We start from the raw sequence: 18,354 nt of genomic DNA on the forward strand, positions 1-18,354 counted from the left end.
ACACCCATTTACAACCTACCAAATTATAATGAGGATTGAAAGGTACTAGATCCCAAGCACTTGTGGACTGCAGAGCTTGGTACTCATCCTTCATTGCTGCCAACCAATTTTAGTTCTTGGAAGCTTAGAGATAACTGGTTAGTGTAGGAGGAATAACAGTGAAAGATCAACAGTGGAGGGAAGATGATGTTTAGTTGTAGTGAACACTTTAGGTTTGTGTATTCCAGCCTTAGCCCTTGTAACCATTGGATGATTATTAACTGGAATAGAAACCTATTTAACTTCTTCTGTGGGTTGAGTAATTGGTACCAGAAGGGGAGAACTAGCAATAGTATGAAAGACTTCATTGGGAGATGCAGTAGGTAATGTGATGCAAATGGAAGTGGTATAGTGAATGAAATATGAAAAGCTGAATTGGTAAAGAGTGGTTTTGGGGAAGTGGTATGTGAAAAATTAATTTGCTTGAAAGGGAATGAGGCGTCATCAAATACAACATGTCTTGAAATGTACAACTTATTGGTAACTGTATTTAGACATATGTAGCTACTGTGGTTTAAGATATATCCCAAAAATACACATAACTTGCTCTTTGTGTCTAGTTTGTTAGAACTATATGGTTGTAATCAAGGATAACAAGCACAACCAAAGGTCTTCAAAGTGTGATACTTAGGTATAACTTTGAATAATAACTCACAAGGACAAAAAGAAAACTGAGATGACATCCTTTTGATGAGATTCACTGAAGTTTGAAAGGCTTTTACCCAAAACTTAGAAGGCAAACCACTGTGAGATAACAGAGTCCTACCTATTTCAACCATATGTCTGTGTTTCCTTTCTGCACACCCATTATGCTCAGTAGTGTGAAGGCAACTCAATTGATATGTTATACCTTGATCATTGAGGAAATTTTGTAAAACGGAACTTAGAAACTCACCCCTTAAATTAGATCTCAAGCATTGAATCTTACCATCAAACCAATTATGAACTTTCAAAACAAAATTCTTAAGAAAAGAACAGACATTAGATTTTAAGTACAAGGGATATAACCAACTATATTTGGTGAAATCAACTAGGATGAGATAGTACTTATATCCAGTACATGAAGAAATGGGGGAAGGACCCCATACATCAACATGAATGAGAAGACATGACCTAGTGGAGGTACAAGGTAAAACAAAAAAATGGAAGTCTAGAGGTCTTCCTTAATTGACAATCAAAACAAAAAGAGTGTTTGTGTACTAAACCAACAACATGTAGGTTACTTTTATTAACAACCTTATTTAAAACTACATTAGAAGGATGTCCAAGCCTTTTGTGCCATATATGGACGTCTACTTTAGCTATCATGAGTGCATGAGGAGAAATGGTGATACCAGATACGCCATTAGATGCATTCAAATAGAAAGGATACATACCTCCTTCACTGGGGCCCTGGAAAAGTATCCTCCCAATTGTTGGGCCATTGACATAGAATCCAAACAGATCAAATGTCAGAGAACACCAATTATCATGAACAAATCTATATATTGATAGCAAGTTATAAGATGCCTTAGGAGCTAAAAGCACATCATTTAGTTTAAACACAGCTTTAGCAGTTTAAATAAATGCAGATCCAGTGTGAGAAATGCAGAGACTTTTACCATCACTGACGAATAGTTGTTCAGTACCAGTGTATGGAATTGATGAGTCAAGAGATGCTAGATTAGGAGTCACATAACGTGAAACACCACTATCAGTGAGCCAATAGCTTGGAAAAAATGAAGCAGTCATGGCAGACATGCCTACATGAGAATTGTTATTAAATCCCTGAGATTACTGAGACGCAAGTTGTGAGAAGTGGCCATAAAAGAGGACAAGATGACCATGCTGATGACACAGTTGACAAAGAATAGGGTGTCCAGAGAAGAATGATGATTGACCAGCTTGATAGTTGTTAGGAGTATAACCAGAAGATGATGATCGATTTTGATTCAGAGCAGGTCCAAGAACACCATCAGAATTGCTATTAGCACCAAAATTGTGATTTTGATTAGATCGATTGCGATTCTGAAACTTTCCTTGAAAATTTTCTCAAAAAAATTGGAACCATAAGGATTTTGATGTGTTGTATAAGCATGAAAAAGTGCTAAGGAGGATAAGGAAGTAAATCAAGTCTTACGCTTCTGGAGAGAAATTTCTTTGTTGAGAAGAAGACCGTGAAGTTCATCAGCATTCACATTTTTAGAGCACGTCTCAATTGAATCAACAAATGATTCATACTCATCATGCATGCCAGAGAGAATGTAAGTAACAAGATCCTTCTCAAAGATCGGCTCACCAGCAGCGACCAGTTTATTTGAGATCTCTTTGAAGAAATTGAGATAGTCAGTCATTGAAGAGTCACCTTTCTGGATAGTATGAATCTTGGATCGAAGGCTGTGGATATGAGTGTGCGAAGCATCAGTAAAACAACGCTCAAGTGATTGCCAAAGAGATCGTGAATCTTCCATCTTAATCGTCAACGGAAGAAGATCATCAAGAAGTGTAGAATTGATCCAAATTGTCAGAATCTGATCCCGTTCACACCAAATCTCATAAGATGGGTTGAGAATTCGAGAACCAAAAGAATCACAAACAAATTTCGGTGGACAAAGATCTTCGCCATTGATAAGCCCTAAAAGTTTGAATCGTTTCAGAACAAAAATGAACAAGCTACGCCAAGTAATGTAATTCTACGATTGAGTTTAGTCGGAACCATTCAAGCGACATTCTGAACTATAATTAATGCCATCGAAGTATTTGGAGGACAAAACACTTTGCCATGAGAATTAGGGCCAGAAGAGGTTGTAGGAGAAGGAGAATCAGAGGAATTCATAGTTGTTGCCATTGAAGAAGCAGACAATTTGTAGAGAATAAAGAAATTGAGATAGGTAATAGCTGCTTGAGAGGTAAGAAAGGGCAAGAAAATGCATGCAAACGAAAGCAATGGATCAAAGTCGTTAGATGGCAGCGAAGGATACCATGTTGAAGATTACAGTTCTGTAAAGAGATCAAGAATCTACAGAGAATTTAGAGAGAGAAAGAATATAGAAAGAGATTGTGTTTGTTGAAGAATGATTCTCATTAATTGTCTGAAATAGTACAAAATGTATGTATACATAAATACTCAATAATGTTGACTAAGCCTTCTTACATAACTAACTCTAACAAACCAAAACTTAACAATTAAGCTAAGTATCTAGGTATTAATTTGATGCATTGTGCTCATGGTTAGTAGGTGGTCCTTCAGTATTCTTAACATCTCTATCCTTTTAAAGAAAAGTGAACTTGTTGATGGAATGACAAGTCAACACAGTATATAGGAAGAAGAGGTCAAAAAGGGCAGAATGGAAGAGAATGGAAATTTGCTTATGGCAATATTTTACTTTAAACTAATTTAAACTGCAAAGAAGCGAAATCATAACCTTTTGAGTAGCTTTACATAGATTCAATTCTAGATAAGATGGCAACGTGTATTCTCCGGTACCAAAAAGAGAGGATTTTTATGAAGAGAGATTAAATATTCACACTTCAAATTACTTTTCGCACACCCTTTTATTTGTTTAATATACTTTTTAATATTTTACACAACACTAACACTTGATAAACAAATATTAAAAAAATTATAAGGGTGTGGGGTAAGTAATTTGGAGTGTGTGAATAAAATCTCACTTTTATGAACAATCACAAAATCATTCCATCCAACAACAGACATTAAGCAAAGAAGAAACTGAAACCCAAATGTACAGAATAATCATTGATTTGAAGTGTACTAGCATGATCACCAGATCACACATATCAAAATCTCCATGAAAAATAAAACCAAAATTATCATATATGTAGCGAAAACAAGTACGTAAAACAAATTCACAAATTCATCCCCATCGTGAATCCAATGGACTCGCGAATGGAGAAGAGGACCCTAAGCAATCATGGATAAGATGTGCAAAACACCCTGGCAAAGCACGGCTAACAAAATATGTCAGCTAATAGAACCGCTGCACGACATCCAATCTAAAACTTCTTGTCCTTCAATTGCCCCCTAGGAATTTTACTCATAACCTTCGCGTCAAATACTGCATACTGTTTCTTGATCTCAATCAGTGCCTTCTCCGCAACTGCATCCACCTGGTCGTCGTATTTCTCGTAGAATACAGGCAGCGTGAAGAGCAAAACCACCGCTGTGAAGAAAGAATCAACACTATGGTAAGAACGTGCGCAGAAAGAAATGGCAAATTGTAGTCATAACTAATATGTACAATGTAGTTTCCTTACCTATGTACACCAAGGTCAAGAAGTTGTACCACTTGCCCAAGACAGACACAACCCACAATCCAGCAATCACCTAATCGACCATAACACCATCCACAAATACGAAAAACATGAACAATCAAATCACCACAATGATATCTAAAACATCCCTCTCATACGAATACAGATTCCAATTCATATATTCCACAGTTATTTACAATCAAATTGCAAATCAAGCAACAATTAAATCATCATCATGAATCGCGGAGTAACATGAACACCATCAATTAGAAAAGAAAGAGCTAGAGCACAATAAACATACAGAGAGGAACTGCTTCAGATCCTTGCCAGAAGCAATCTCCCGCAGGATAACAAAAGCCCGATTGATCTCCATTGTGATTACAGACGCAATCTGTAGAACCGACTTTTCTGGAATTTGAACTTGTGGAATGTGGGGTGGAGACCTGAATGTAACAAATTGGTGCTAAGTGAATCATTCCAACATATAAAATCGAGATCTTCACACCCGAACACAAACAGAACAAAAAAACAAAAGAATCGAACACATGCTTACTTGTTAATGAAGGTTGAAGCGTTGGACCATAAGAACAACGAAGCAATCCCAAGAATCAACAAGTGGGAGACCAGAGTCAGCAGGTGGTATTCAAACAATTCAAAGAAAACCCATATGATCGTTAAGGCGATAAGAACACCTGCGGACGCCTTCTTGTCCCTCCACAGGAAAACATCAGCCGCTGTGACATAATCATTCAATTTTTCATCATACCATAACAAAAAAAAACTTTCATTTCTTGCACATTTTGGATCGCGGAAATACAAAACCACGTAATCAAAATGTCATTTTGCAAAATAGTTAACCCAACACAAGGTTCAGTAAAATAATTAGTTGGATTAGCAAAACTGGAAGAAGAATGTCAATCAATTTTACATCAAACCAAAAACATAAATTGCATTTCTTGCAAATTTTCGATAAAATCCAAACCACGTAACCGAAATGCCATTATACAGAAAAGTTAACCCGACGCAAAACACGATTAGAAAGGTTCAGTTAAAAAATTAGTGGGATTGGCAAAACTGGAAAAAGATTAAAAAACGAATTAACACCATTAACAAAGTAACCCCAACTTAATATATACACAATAATCATAATTTAATAAAACAAACAAACAGAAAATCACTCCCAGAGCATTAACAGAAGCGAATTAAGAACATTACCAAAGAAAAGTCCAATTTCAATTAAAAATTAAAATCTTAATTAGCAATTAATCAAATCTACAAGCTTCATTCACCAGATCTAGATGCATTAGCAGAAAGATCAGAAAGAAACGTTTCGATTCCCATACGATACCTTTTCCGCCACCGAAGACGTGGTGCACGGGCTTCTCCCTCCCAAAGAGCCTGTTAACCTTGGACTTCAACGACGTTGAATGGCCACCGCCAATGCCCTTGTCGTGCACCACTCCCGACGACGGCACCACCGACGACGAATCGTGGCCGTGGATCTTGTCGGATATCCTGTCCATCAAAGACTCCGCCGCCTTCACTCCGTCCGTACGCTCCGCCATTGCAAAAACGCTGCCGTTTCACAATCCCCAAACAAAGAACCAAAAGAATACTATCCGTTTCTTTTTTAGCGTTTCTTAATTTCCTCACTCTCAGTCGCTCTCTTTCCCGCGTTTAAATAGGCGGGATATAAACCCCATACGCTAATTAATACGAGCCGCTAAAATTAACGGCCGTGAGATTCGACGACAATCTCCGTTGGTCCGGCCACGGGGGTTCTGCGTACGTGGCGGCAGGAGAGGCGTTGTCTCAAATCACATGTGTGACATTTTTGGACTTATGGCATGCCACCACGTATGGCGAACAATTGGCCCATAGAATTTTTTTATTTTTTTATTTTTTTATTTTTTTAAGAACGATATTATTACTATATTTATCTACACTAAAATAAAAGGATGAGTTTAGCCTCATAATGAGTTAACAATAATATGGTTCAAATTCGCCTAAAACGATATTATTACATTAACATAGGAGATAGGTTCAGCCTCACAAGATGTTAGTAATAATATGGTTCAAATTTACCTTTGCATAAAAAACAGCATTATTATTAACTTCCCAAGTCTATCTCTCCTCTGTGAGAGCTTTCTCTCCGCCGTGAGAGCCTTCTCTCCGCCGTGAGAGCCCTCCTCTGTGAGCGTATTTCTCTTCTTGGTGAGAGTCTGATCGAGCAACCTTGAACACACGTCAGTTCCTGGTGTGAGAGTGCTTGCTTATTCGTGAGTTCCGCCCTTGTGCGTGTGATTACAGGTTAGTGTTTCGATCTGTGTTATGTGCTTCTCCGGTCAAGCTTTTGGGCTTTGATCTACTGGGTGGTGGGCAACTGAGTCTCTGGAAGCAGGGAGGTTGGTGGAGAGAAGGCCTAGGGTGACGGATCGGGATTGGGATTCTTCAACCTAGGTCGATCTACCCCGCGAGGGCTGCAGGGGATGTTGTGCTGATCTGAGTGGGGGGTTTGATTCTGTCAATTTGGATTTGTGGTCTGTGCGTTTTGGGGCTGCAGATGTAGTGAGTATTACCTGGGGCGGTGGGCTGCTATCATACTGGTAGGAAGTAGGGGGGATGCTGTAAGGGTGTATGGTGACGGTAAGGGGGTGCGGCGTCTCAATTTTAGGGTGACTCTCTCTTCGAGGGGGACTGGGGTGGGTTGGGGTTTTATCAATTTAGGGTGACTCTCTTTGGGGGTACTGGGGTGGGCGCTGTGATTGGAGTGGGAATCATAAAGTATGTCAGTCTGGGTTGCGGAGGCTGGGTCTGTAGGTGGACAGGGGTGGGGTTTCATATTTTGACAATTTCAGTATCGAGGGTGATGGGGATTGCTGGGGTGATCCGAGAGAGGAATGGAATGGGTGATCCATCTTGAGGGTGTGTGTGTGTGTGTGTGTATGAGTGGGTGGTTTCTGATTTTGGGAGTCTAAAAAGAGGACTGGTCTTTCGGGCGTATGAATGAGGTCTAAGCCTCAGAGAGAAGAATGAGGCCGATGGATGAGTAGTTTCGGTAGAAAGGTCATACACTGCCTTTGAGACTTTTGATGCCATCGATCTGCTGAGACCTTTGATTATTGCAGGGGTGATAACTCCGATCCACTTTGGTTGGGGAGTGGGGGCTGCAGCGATTGGGAGGAGTGGTGTACCACCAGTAAGGTTGGTCGATTGGTTGCATTGCTGTGGATACCATAGTTGTGTTGATTTTTTTAGCCGAGTTGAAGAAAGGGATTAGCTGGTATACTGGGTGGCTTATAAGTGTGGTCTGAGGTTGTTTACAGAAAGTAAAGGTTTCTTCTACGTCTCAGGCTGGGCGAGTGGGGCAGAGGTGTTACAGTGTGATGGCGACTAGTGGGGTGGATGAACTGGTGGTTCAACTGAACCAAACACTGGAGTTATCAACTATGGAGCAGGGAGTTAAATTGGTTGGGAAAGTATTTACGCATAAACCAGTGAACAAATGGGGAGTCAGGAATATTCTTAGAGCGGCTTGGAAAGAATTGGGTGAGGTGGAAATAAAATGGGTAAGGGAGAATGTATTTATTATTGCGGTCAAAGATGAAAATGTGGCTTCAAAGATCATTGAGCAGGTCCCCTGGGCAGTGATGAAGAAGGTGTTCTCGATCGTGAAATGGCCTCCGGAGCTCGCCTTAGAGGAGTTGGAGTTGAATGCTGTTCCATTTTGGACTCAAATAAGGGGAATCCCGCTGGGCTTAGCCTCTGTTGAGAATGTTCAGCGTGTAATCAAAGAGGCTGGGAAATTTATAGTCATGGAAGATCCCGGACACGCTCATGGATTTGTACGAGTAAGAATCTTAGTTGATACGGAGAAGCCATTATTCAAAGGTTGTTGGATTCGAAGGGAGTCAAATAAGGAAACCTGGGTGGAATTTCGGTATGAACGGCTTCAAGATTTCTGCTACAAGTGTGGACGGATTGGGCATATCAATACAGAATGCTCCGCTGAGATGCCTGGAGAAGGGGAGGTAGCGTATGGAGAGTGGATTAAGGCGTCGCCGATAAGAGAAGTGGTGATACCAACGAGAGTGGAGTGTGTGGGCAGGGGGGAACGCCGGCAGGCTGGGGCGGTGCGCGAACCGGGTTTCATGTCTGCACAGAATCAAGGTAGATTACGAATGTCAAACTCACAAAGAATGGAGAGTAATCAAACCACTGAGACTGGGGGAGCATCTCAGAGTCGTGGCACAGGTCAAAAAAAATGGCGTAGAAGAATGCGGGGGGAGGGAGAGGATTCGTCTTCCTGCTCTGAAATGGAAAGCATCAAAACAGTGGGTGAAGGACAATCGGGCGATGTCCAGGGGGGCAATGACACTTTGTCCGCCCAGGGTGAGGACCCAATCTGGGGCAGTAAAAGAAGTGGGGAAGCACAGGATTTGGTGCTCACTCAAGCTCCACAGAAGAAACTCAAGGGCCCGGTTACGGAGGAGAACTGCCAAGGTAGGGAGGCAGAGATAGGAAGGAGGTTAAACAGCAAGGATGGAGGGCTAACGATGGAAAGAGCGAACCGTACGGCGGAGGAAAATAAGGAAGAAATAAGTGAGAATACTGGAAGACAAGATGTAATGGAAGGGGGGTCGGACTTTGATAAAGGTAGGATGGTGACACGGAAGGCGGGCAAGTGGGCTCGGGGCGGTAGCGGCTGGCCTTCAACAGCCGCAGGCCAGCCATGAGTTATATCTTCTGGAACTGTCGTGGGCTAGGGTCGAACACGACAGTCAGGGCTCTTCATGGGCTTATTCGCAAAAAGAGACCCTCTATGATCTTTTTATCGGAGACTAAGATGAAAGATCATAGAATTCTAGGGGTGAGGAGGAGATTGGGTTATGTTCATGGATTTGATGTTTCGCCAGTTGGAAGTTCTGGAGGATTGAGCTTGTGGTGGGAGGACAATCTGGAGGTTAATATTATCTTTTCGTCCAAGCATATTATTGATGCTGTGATGAGAATTAAAGGGCAAATGCATTGGAGTCGGATTACGGGTGTGTATGGAACGCCGTATAGAGGTGAGAAAAATCTGTTTTGGGAATGGATGGTTAACCACTTTACCCCCACGGACATTCCTTGGATTTGTGGCGGGGACTTCAACGAATTCCTGTGGGATCATGAGAAGTCTGGTGGAGTTGAGGTTTTGTACAACAGGCCTAGGTTCTTAGAAGAGTTTCTGTCTTCCTCTCAGTTGATGGACTTGGGTTTCAATGGGCCGACCTTTACGTGGAGAGGGATGAGAAAAGGGGATTGGGTGGAGGAGAGGTTAGACAGGGTCATGGCGAATAAGAAGTGGCAGCAACTCTGGCCGAACTCCCAAGTTATGCATGACATGGTTTTATCATCGGACCACTGCCCAGTTATTCTTATTTCCAATATTGAAGGGCAGAAAGGAAGGAAGATGTTCAGGTTTGAGGCGTATTGGGTCTCGGAGGAAGAGTGTAAGAATTTGGTGGAAAAGTGCTGGGATCGGCGGCATAATGGCAGCCCTGTGTACAGGTGGGTGAGATCTTTAAACGATTGCCGCTATCGTTTAAGCAGGTGGAATCACACTAAGTTTATGGGGCGAGGTAGCAGGATCCATGATCTTCTTTCCCAGTTAGATTTGCTCCAGCGGGACTGGGGTCCAAACTATGATGAGATAAGGGAAATATCTCGGCGGATTGATGAGTTAAGACTCCAAGAGGAGAGTTATTGGTGCCAGTGATCGAGGGTAAAATGGTTGAGGGAGGGGGATGCTAACACTCAGTTTTTTCACTCTTCAACCCTTCAGAGGCGGAGGAGAAATAAGATAGTGAAGCTTAGGGATGAGAATGGGAACTGGGTGGAGAGTCCGGCTCAGGTGCGTCAGTTGGTGGATAATCACTTCACTTCAGTTTTTAGCTCGGCAGGGGATCGTAACTGGGGGTCGCTCCTAGATTGCATTAATCCATCGGTCTCGCCAGAAATGAATGAGGCGCTAATTGCACCAGTCACGGAGGAGGAGATAAAGGCGGCGGCTGGGAATATAGGAGGGCTGAAGGCTCCTGGCCCCGATGGTTTCCAAGGGATATTTTATCAGACATACTGGGAGATTGTGCGGGAGGGTGTTTCTGCTTTGGTTAGAGATTTGATTCAGGATGCTGCGGGTTCGAGTTTGATAAATCAGACTCATGTGGTGCTAATTCCCAAAGTCCCGAATCCTGAAGTTGTGTCGCAATTCAGACCGATTAGCCTGTGCAACTACTCGTACAAAATTCTGTCAAAGATTCTTGCTAACCGGTTGAAGGTATTATTACCTAAAATCATCTCTCCTTCTCAGAATGCTTTTGTGACGGGTAGACAAATTCAGGATTGTATTGGCATAGCCCATGAGATGTTTCATTATCTGAAGGGAAGGAAAGCTCGGAATAGATTTGAAATGGGGATTAAACTTGATATGCAGAAGGCGTATGATAGGGTTGAATGGGATTTTTTGGATGCGGTAATGGAAAGAATGGGTTTTTGCAGTAGATGGAGATCGTTAATTAGTGGTTGTGTTTCGTCTGTGAAGTTCGCTGTTCTCCTAAATGGGCAGGCTGGAAAGTCCTTTGCTCCCTCGCGGGGTCTCCGTTAGGGGGATCCTCTTTCTCCTTATTTATTTATTTTGGTGGGGGAAGTTCTTTCCAAACTGATTCAGGGTGCGGTTGACCAAAGGAGGTTGGAGGGTGTCAAAATAGGTGGATCCGGACCCGTGATTTCTCACCTCTTCTTTGCGGATGATACCCTTCTGTTTTTGCGGGCTGATATGAAAAACTGCGGGAATTTAAGACATCTGCTGGACAATTTTTGTGTGGCGTCGGGGCAGAAGGTAAATTTGGAGAAATCCAGTGTATTTTTTGGGGCTAACGTTCCGAAGGTGAATGCTGAGCAGATGGGGAACGCCCTTGATATGAAGGTAGTAATCAATCCGGGAACATATTTGGGGGTCCCTACCATATGGGGTCGGTCGAAAAAGCGTGGTCTTGCTTATGTAAAAGGAAGAGTAATGGAAAAGCTACAAGGGTGGAAACAAAATACTCTTTCCCGTGCCGGTAAAGAGGTTTTAATTAAGGCTGTTATCCAAGCTATCCCGGCATACCCAATGTGCATTTTCAAATTCCCAGCCGCTGTTTGTAAGGAATTGGATGCGTTGGTGGCTGGGTTTTGGTGGGGATGCAAGGAAGGAGCCCACAAGATTCACTGGGTTTCAAAGGAGGTTTTGGGTTTGCCAAAAGACATGGGTGGTTTAGGCTTCAGAAATTTTCAGGAATTTAATGATGCTCTGCTTGCTAAACAGTGCTGGCGTTTAATCACGGAACCGGATTCGCTATGGGCTAAGGTGATTAAGGCTCGGTATTTTCCACATAGCTCGATCTGGGATGCAAAGAAGGGGGGGCGGGCCTCTTGGGCGTGGAGCAGCCTCATCTGTGGCAGGGACCTGATTAGGGAGGGCTCACATTGGCAGATATTGGGTGGTCAGGAGGTGCGGGTGTGGCAGGATAGGTGGCTTCCATCCTTGCCCCTTGGACACCCGAAGCCGGTTGGCCAGGTTGCGGTTACTCCCAGTTTAAGGGTCAGTGCACTTATCTGTCCGGAGTCGGGGCGGTGGAATATTAACTTTTTACAACCTTTCATATCGGGGGAGGCTATGCAGGCGATTGAGGAGACGCATCTTGGAGATTTAAGTCGTAAAGATAGACTTATATGGGATACGAGTAAGAACGGCTCTTATTCGGTCAAGTCAGGATACAGATGGCTGCAAGGAAGATCGCTGGCGAGAAGGGATTTGCGTCGGCCTTCTGTTCGTGGGGTTCCCAAAGCGTTTTGGAAGGTGATCTGGAAGCTGGAGGTGCCCCCCAAGTTACGGCATTTCTTGTGGCTTACTGTTCATAATTGTCTTCCTACTCGGGAGGCACTGTTCCGACGAAGGTCCTCTCAAACCTCTTCTTGTCCTATTTGCTGCTGCCATGATGAAACCATTGAGCACATTTTCCTTTCCTGCTCTTGGGTTGAGCCAATTTGGTTTGGAGGGGCATTGGGTTATAAAATGGATCGTCTTTCTCTCCCTTCTTGGTCGGACTGGATTCAGGGGGTTTTCTCTCCAAATTTATGCAACTCTGGAGATATAATGTGGAGACAATCTTATATTGTTTTTACCTGTTGGTGCATTTGGAAGGCTCGCTGTGATTTTGTTTTTAAAGGGGTGCCCATTAACCCGTTAAAGGTCCTGGCTGCTGTCTCTGCGGCGGTGAGCTCGTTTTTTAGTGCAAAGGCAAAGGATGGGGATAGAGGAGGGGGTGACGGAAGGAGGAACATTCAAGTTACGAGATGGTGCGCTCCGGCCTACCCTTTTGTGAAGATAAATGTGGATGCTAGCTGGTCCAAAGCATTAAAAAAAGGGTTTTGTTGGATTGATTGTGAGGGACATGGAGAGTAAGTTCGTGGCTGCTGCGCGGCATCCTATTACTGCTCCTTATGCTGCAGCAGCGGAGGCTTCTGCATTGTTGCACGGGTGCAGGCTCGGTGCAGAGCTGGGTGTAAGGTATGTAATTCTGGAATCGGACTCCTTGGATGCGATTAAATGTCTTTCTAGCTCGCTGTCTATGGGTAGTTGGGAGGCATACCCGGTGCTGGCTCGGGTTAAACAGTTGGGGGGGGGGATTTCTTTGATTGCCGATGGTCTTGGGTGCCACGGTCTGCTAATGGCGTGGCTCACAAGATTGCATCGATTGGTTTTTCGGAGATGAGTGATGTTGTTTGGGTCGTTAGGCCCCCATCTTCGTTGGTCTATGTATTGAACAATGACGGATTACCTTGCCCTCATTAATGGGTTAGGGTGGTGATGGGGGTGACGCCTCTACTTGGTGGAGGGGTCGTTGTGGTTTATCCCTTGACACTGCTTGGTATTGTTATTATGTTTGCCTCTCCGTAGGCCTATTTATGATATGGTATTTGGTTTCCAAAAAATAAAAAAATAAAAAATTTACCTTTGCATAATATCAAATCTAAAACTTATCACTTAAAAGTGAAGATGAATACAACTAGACCTTAATAGTACGTGGTCCTGTGCGAAAAGCTTAGCTCTTAAGCAAATATTAAATTCAGTTTTTGTTTTTTTTTCTTTGGTCAAATTCAATTTTGTTGGAAAATTTAATAAAGAAAATTAATGAAAAAAGCTTCAATATTTTAAATTTTAACCAAAAATTAGGTAATTGGTGTGACATATGTTCTTATCAATATGTGATTGCGTAAATCCTAAGCAAAGATAGAATAGGAATCCTTTGGGATTTATAATGAAATATTCCACATCGACCAACGGAGAGAGGGTGATGTGCCTTATATGTACATGCCTACCTCCATATAGCACGAGGCATTTTGGGAACTCACTAGCTTCGGATTCCATCGGAACTTCGAAGTTAAACGAGTTTGGGCGAGAGCAATCCTAGGATGGGTGACCTACTGGGAAGTTCTCATGCCGAAACCCAAAAACATAACTGTGAGGGCGTGGCCTAAAGCAGACAATATCATGCTACGGCAGAGCCAGTTTGGGATGTGATAGAATGGTATTAGAGCCACTCTATCGTGTGGTGCGAATATGCCAACGAGGACGTCGGGCCCCTAAGGGGGTGGATTGTAACATCCCACATCGACCAACGGAGATGGGGTGATGTGCCTAATATGTACATACCTACCTCCATATAGCACAAGAACTTTTGGGAACTCACTGACTTCGACTTTCATCGAAACTTCGAAGTTGAGCGAATTCAGGGCGAGAGCATTCCTAGGATAGGTGACCCACTGAGAGTTCTCGTGTGAGTTCCTAGTAACCAAACCTTGAGGATGTGGTCGGGGCCTAAAGCGGACAATATTGTGCTACAACGGTGCCAAGCCTGGGATGTGACATAGAAGATCTTTCCTAATATACTTTGTATTACTTGGAGAGCAAGTTTCTCTCCTCCTTATTACTATAAATAAAGGCACAAGGACAGGGGAATTAACACACAATTCCTCAACTCTATTCTCCATCAATCAGGGGAGTATTACGTTTCAATTTTTTTTTTTAATTGATTAAATTTTGATTTTATTGAATTCATATACTTCTATTGATTCAATTTATTTATTTTTCTTATGTTGGACGTGATACAAGCTTGAAGATGAAAGCCAAAATTGAAGAAATAACCCCTACAAACCCGTTCACAATATTCATCACGAAATCCAGGTTCTTTTAAAACAACGGTTTTTATCTCGATATTTTTTCAGCCTTGATTGCATGAACCTTCACTATAATGCAAAACCCAACTTTACGATTTACAAATTTTAGATTCTACATAAATTGTTTATGCATTATATCCATAATTTTGCTATTATGTGAATTGAATATGTGTGAATAAGGAAGAAAAAGGAAAGAAAAAACAAAAAGATGTTAATGGACCTAGATGCCCTAGTCTACTTTAGACTGGGCCTAATTTGTGGGAGCCCAGTGCTTGAGCACCAAGCTTGCACTGGCCTGTGTCAAAACCATGGCTTGCAGCCCACGACCGTGCCAAGCCTAGTTGAGCCACATAGCTCCTGGCTCCAGCAAGGACGACGTCGTTTACGACATCTTATTCCTCTAACCTAGGGGTGGGCATAAAAACCGCCAAACCGCAAAACCGCATCGAACCGTAAGAAAAAAAACCGAAAAAAACCGTGTTGACCGAAAAAGTCAACTTTGAGTGAAAAACCGAACCAAACCGTTCAAACCGGTTCCGGTTCCGGTTTCGAATGACCAAGAACCGGCCGAACCGAACCAAACCGTTTTATTAATAATAAATAAATAAATAATATATACACACATATGTCATGGTATAATAGGTTGAAAAATAGATTGAAAAATTGTGTACAGGAGCTGCTGCTTCTTGCTTGCTCTCTGAAGTCTGAAAACTTGCAATTTGTTTCATCATTTTTTTGTTTGTTGACTGATTGACCAGTGCATATGTATTTTAGTTGTCTCTTTTTGTTGACTTAGTGCCACTACCAAAGACATTTGCATTAAAAAAGATGTGTTGTATGCAACTTTATGTAATCAGAAGATGTATTTGAATGCATAATGATTTGGTGTTCAAATAATTTATTATTAGGAACCGTAAACCGGCAAGAACCGAATCGGAACCGGTGTAGACCGAACCGTAATGTTCTAGTCATAAATTTAAGTGGAACCGCACCAAATCGAACCGTTAATATATTTCGGTTCCGGTTCCAATTTAGGGGTGGAACCGCACCGAACCGCACCGTGTCTAACCCTTTGCATCTCGACGGAATCGAGGACTGCCCCCTCAGCCGCACTCATCACCAAATCTTGGTGATTGCAGGACAATGGTGATGCCAGAAGTTGTCCACCACCGTTGATCTTGACGACGAAGATCGATTTTCCCGGTCGAAACACTTCACTGAATTTTTTTTAGACACCCATTGTGATTCTTGGAGCCTCCCAAGTTGTCTCGTTTTTTTTTAGATTCCATGGCAACGGCTTCGACTTCTGTGATCCATGCTCGCCGTCGTCCCCTATAACGCGGTCGGCCTTCATTGTTTCCCGACAAAACCCCTCACCCATCGTAGAGGGACTCGGATCTCACACCCCAACGGCCTCGGCTTGTATTGCTCTCGGCCCACACCCAACTTGGAGCCGTATTTTAGGCCTACAAATCAGCAGCCTTTGCTGCTTGAGTCTAGAAACTAAGGGCCCCAGTTTTGGGCTTAGGACCTCACTGCCCGTTTTGGTTTTTAGCCTGCATCAAGCAGCCAGCCTAGCAGCCCATTCTCGGCTTTGGGCTTAGTCTTTTATTTTTTGGGCTTTCAAACTTTTTTTTTCCAGTTGGACCTACAGTCCACTTCATGAAAAAAAAATGTTTTTCTTTTGGGCCTATTTTAGTTAGCCCATATGAAACCCTAAACCCTATAAATTGGGATTTAGTTTTCACTTTTTCTTTCTTAGCCCATATTTGGGCCTGGGTTTTGTTAAGCCAATTTTTCTCTCCGGCCCACAGCCCAGTCAACTAAAAAAATAATATTTTTGGACCCGAAGCTCCATATATATATATATTTAGGGCCGTTTCCCTAACCCTTCACACAAAGGGTCCCGAAGTTACCCACTATACTATATTTGTTTTCTCCTGCTTTTTATATTTATGTATTGTATATAACTTGCATTTGTTTACAGGTATTATGAACTTAAAGTTCATACTTTTGAACCCAAAGTTTTGGAATCGAAACCTAAAGTTTCTTAACAAGCAACACTCATGTTGAGACCCGAAGTTCTCCATGCTTAAATCCGTTTAAACCAAACCATGTCTTAGAACCTAAATGTTCTAACTTTGATGTTTATGGAAGTTTTATTTCCTAAAACACCAATCACATTCTTGTTTCCGCCATTCAGCGTATTGTTGAACCTTAACAAGTTCGATTTCACTGATTTGGAAGTTTCGAACAAGAAACTACTTTATGTGGATACAAGACATGAAACCTTGCTTGACTACGACTAGTTGTGAAATCATTGTAGCCAGTTCTTCATTCGAAGACTTATGCCTGAAGCAAAATCAAATGGAAGTACCTCACTGTTGAGGACTCTATGGCTCTTTGACATGCTATGGACTGTTTCCAATCATGCAAAGATGAATTTTTGCCCGAAGTAAAACATGATTGAAACCTTTACGTCCATGAATAAATACAATCCTAAAGTTTATATCCAATCGAATTTTGACTGGAAGAAAACCTTTCTCGTCCACCTAAAAACTTCAAGAATAAGGGATAGTATTCCCGAACCTTAACCTTGTAGAATCTAACTCCGTTTTGATGGAATAGATCATTGGTTATGCACTTTTCAGTGCTTCTACCAATGTTGTTGAGGAGTACCATTCCCGTAGTTGATTTGTGAGACTAATTTTGCTCCACGTAACACACTTGGAAGAGCAAAATTTGACATGGAAGGTCTATTGGCCGAACCCCCTTGTCTTTTTGATTTATTTTGTGAATAATTTATTTTATTCTCGAATTTAAGATTGGTGTTTGGATGTCACTATTGTTCTCGAATAAAGAGTTAATTAACGAAATTACCACATATGACTACAATTAACTCATGCTTAGGTATGTTTTGTGGGGAAGATAGTTGTCTGGTTCTATGCTAACTTCATACCTAATCATCCCCTGACAACCTTTCAGGCTTATCCAAAGGATTCAAAAGGGGACATTTGTGGACAAATTCAACCACTCTGTGGACTATTTAGATACTTTATAGTATTGGTTGATACTCCTACACGTTGGTCACACGTGTAGCTATTGTCCACAAGCTGCATTCTCCACACTAGTAGCTTAGATGTGCTCACCACCCTGATTATCTGATCAAATTTATTTGATTAGATAAGTCGGAGAATTTACCAATGTTCTAAAAATTGACCTAGGCGCTAGGCGGTGGCCAACCGTGGGGATTAACGCAAAATCAGAAGCAAAATTAGGACAGGGATTAGGCGGGCACCGAGGTGACCTAGGCGGGCGACTGGGTGGCCTAGGTGGTTTGCGAATTTCAATTTTTTCTGTGTTCGAACTTGAGAAAGGATGAATGCTTCTGTTTTTTCTGGACTTCATGCTTCTGGTCTGTGTTAGCGAAGAGGAAGAAGATGAGAGAATTAGTTTCTCTCTCTTCTTTCCATACCCACATGATCACTTTTAAACTATTTAATTTATTATTATTATTTTTTTTTTTTTGTCCATTCAAGTTTGGACAGCTAGTCTTGACTTTTCTTAAAGAAAAAAGGTTGTCAGGCTATTAATGGAGCACTCATCTCTTCTAGGACAAAGGGCAGACTAGCTGCCATCTACAAAAAATTAATAGCATGACAAAAAATTAATTTTTTTCTCATTAAATAAACATTGATTGTCAGGCTATCAGTTCATAGCATCAAGTGCTATGGATTTTTTGGACTTGTGAGATACGCATATTATTAATCTTTTACTATCTTATTCAAGGATTTCATACAA

General features: G+C 42.0%; 2 protein-coding genes across 2 annotated transcripts; one reads left to right on the forward strand and one right to left on the reverse strand.

The window, feature by feature from the left end:
- Positions 1 to 3,749: 3,749 nt before the first annotated feature.
- LOC137711556 (reticulon-like protein B2) lies at positions 3,750 to 6,132 on the reverse strand. The gene is made up of 5 exons (XM_068450805.2): positions 5,639 to 6,132; positions 4,844 to 5,024; positions 4,592 to 4,733; positions 4,294 to 4,363; positions 3,750 to 4,199 (listed from the first exon to the last, which is right to left on the reverse strand). Exons 1-5 carry the CDS (start codon positions 5,853 to 5,855, stop codon positions 4,033 to 4,035), a joined length of 777 nt encoding a protein of 258 aa, XP_068306906.2. The 5' UTR covers positions 5,856 to 6,132; the 3' UTR covers positions 3,750 to 4,032.
- A 2,890-nt stretch (positions 6,133 to 9,022) lies between these two features.
- LOC148696255 (uncharacterized) lies at positions 9,023 to 13,088 on the forward strand. Its single transcript, XM_088695168.1, has 5 exons — positions 9,023 to 9,844; positions 10,115 to 10,609; positions 10,715 to 10,804; positions 11,000 to 12,672; positions 12,764 to 13,088. The coding sequence occupies exons 1-5, from the start codon at positions 9,023 to 9,025 to the stop codon at positions 13,086 to 13,088; spliced, it is 3,405 nt and encodes a 1,134-aa protein (XP_088551294.1).
- The last annotated feature ends 5,266 nt before the right edge of the window (positions 13,089 to 18,354 follow it).

The sequence above is a fragment of the Pyrus communis genome, chromosome 6 (genome assembly GCF_041283825.1).
Source record: "Pyrus communis isolate YQ-2024b chromosome 6, ASM4128382v1, whole genome shotgun sequence".
Taxonomy (NCBI): domain Eukaryota; kingdom Viridiplantae; phylum Streptophyta; class Magnoliopsida; order Rosales; family Rosaceae; genus Pyrus; species Pyrus communis.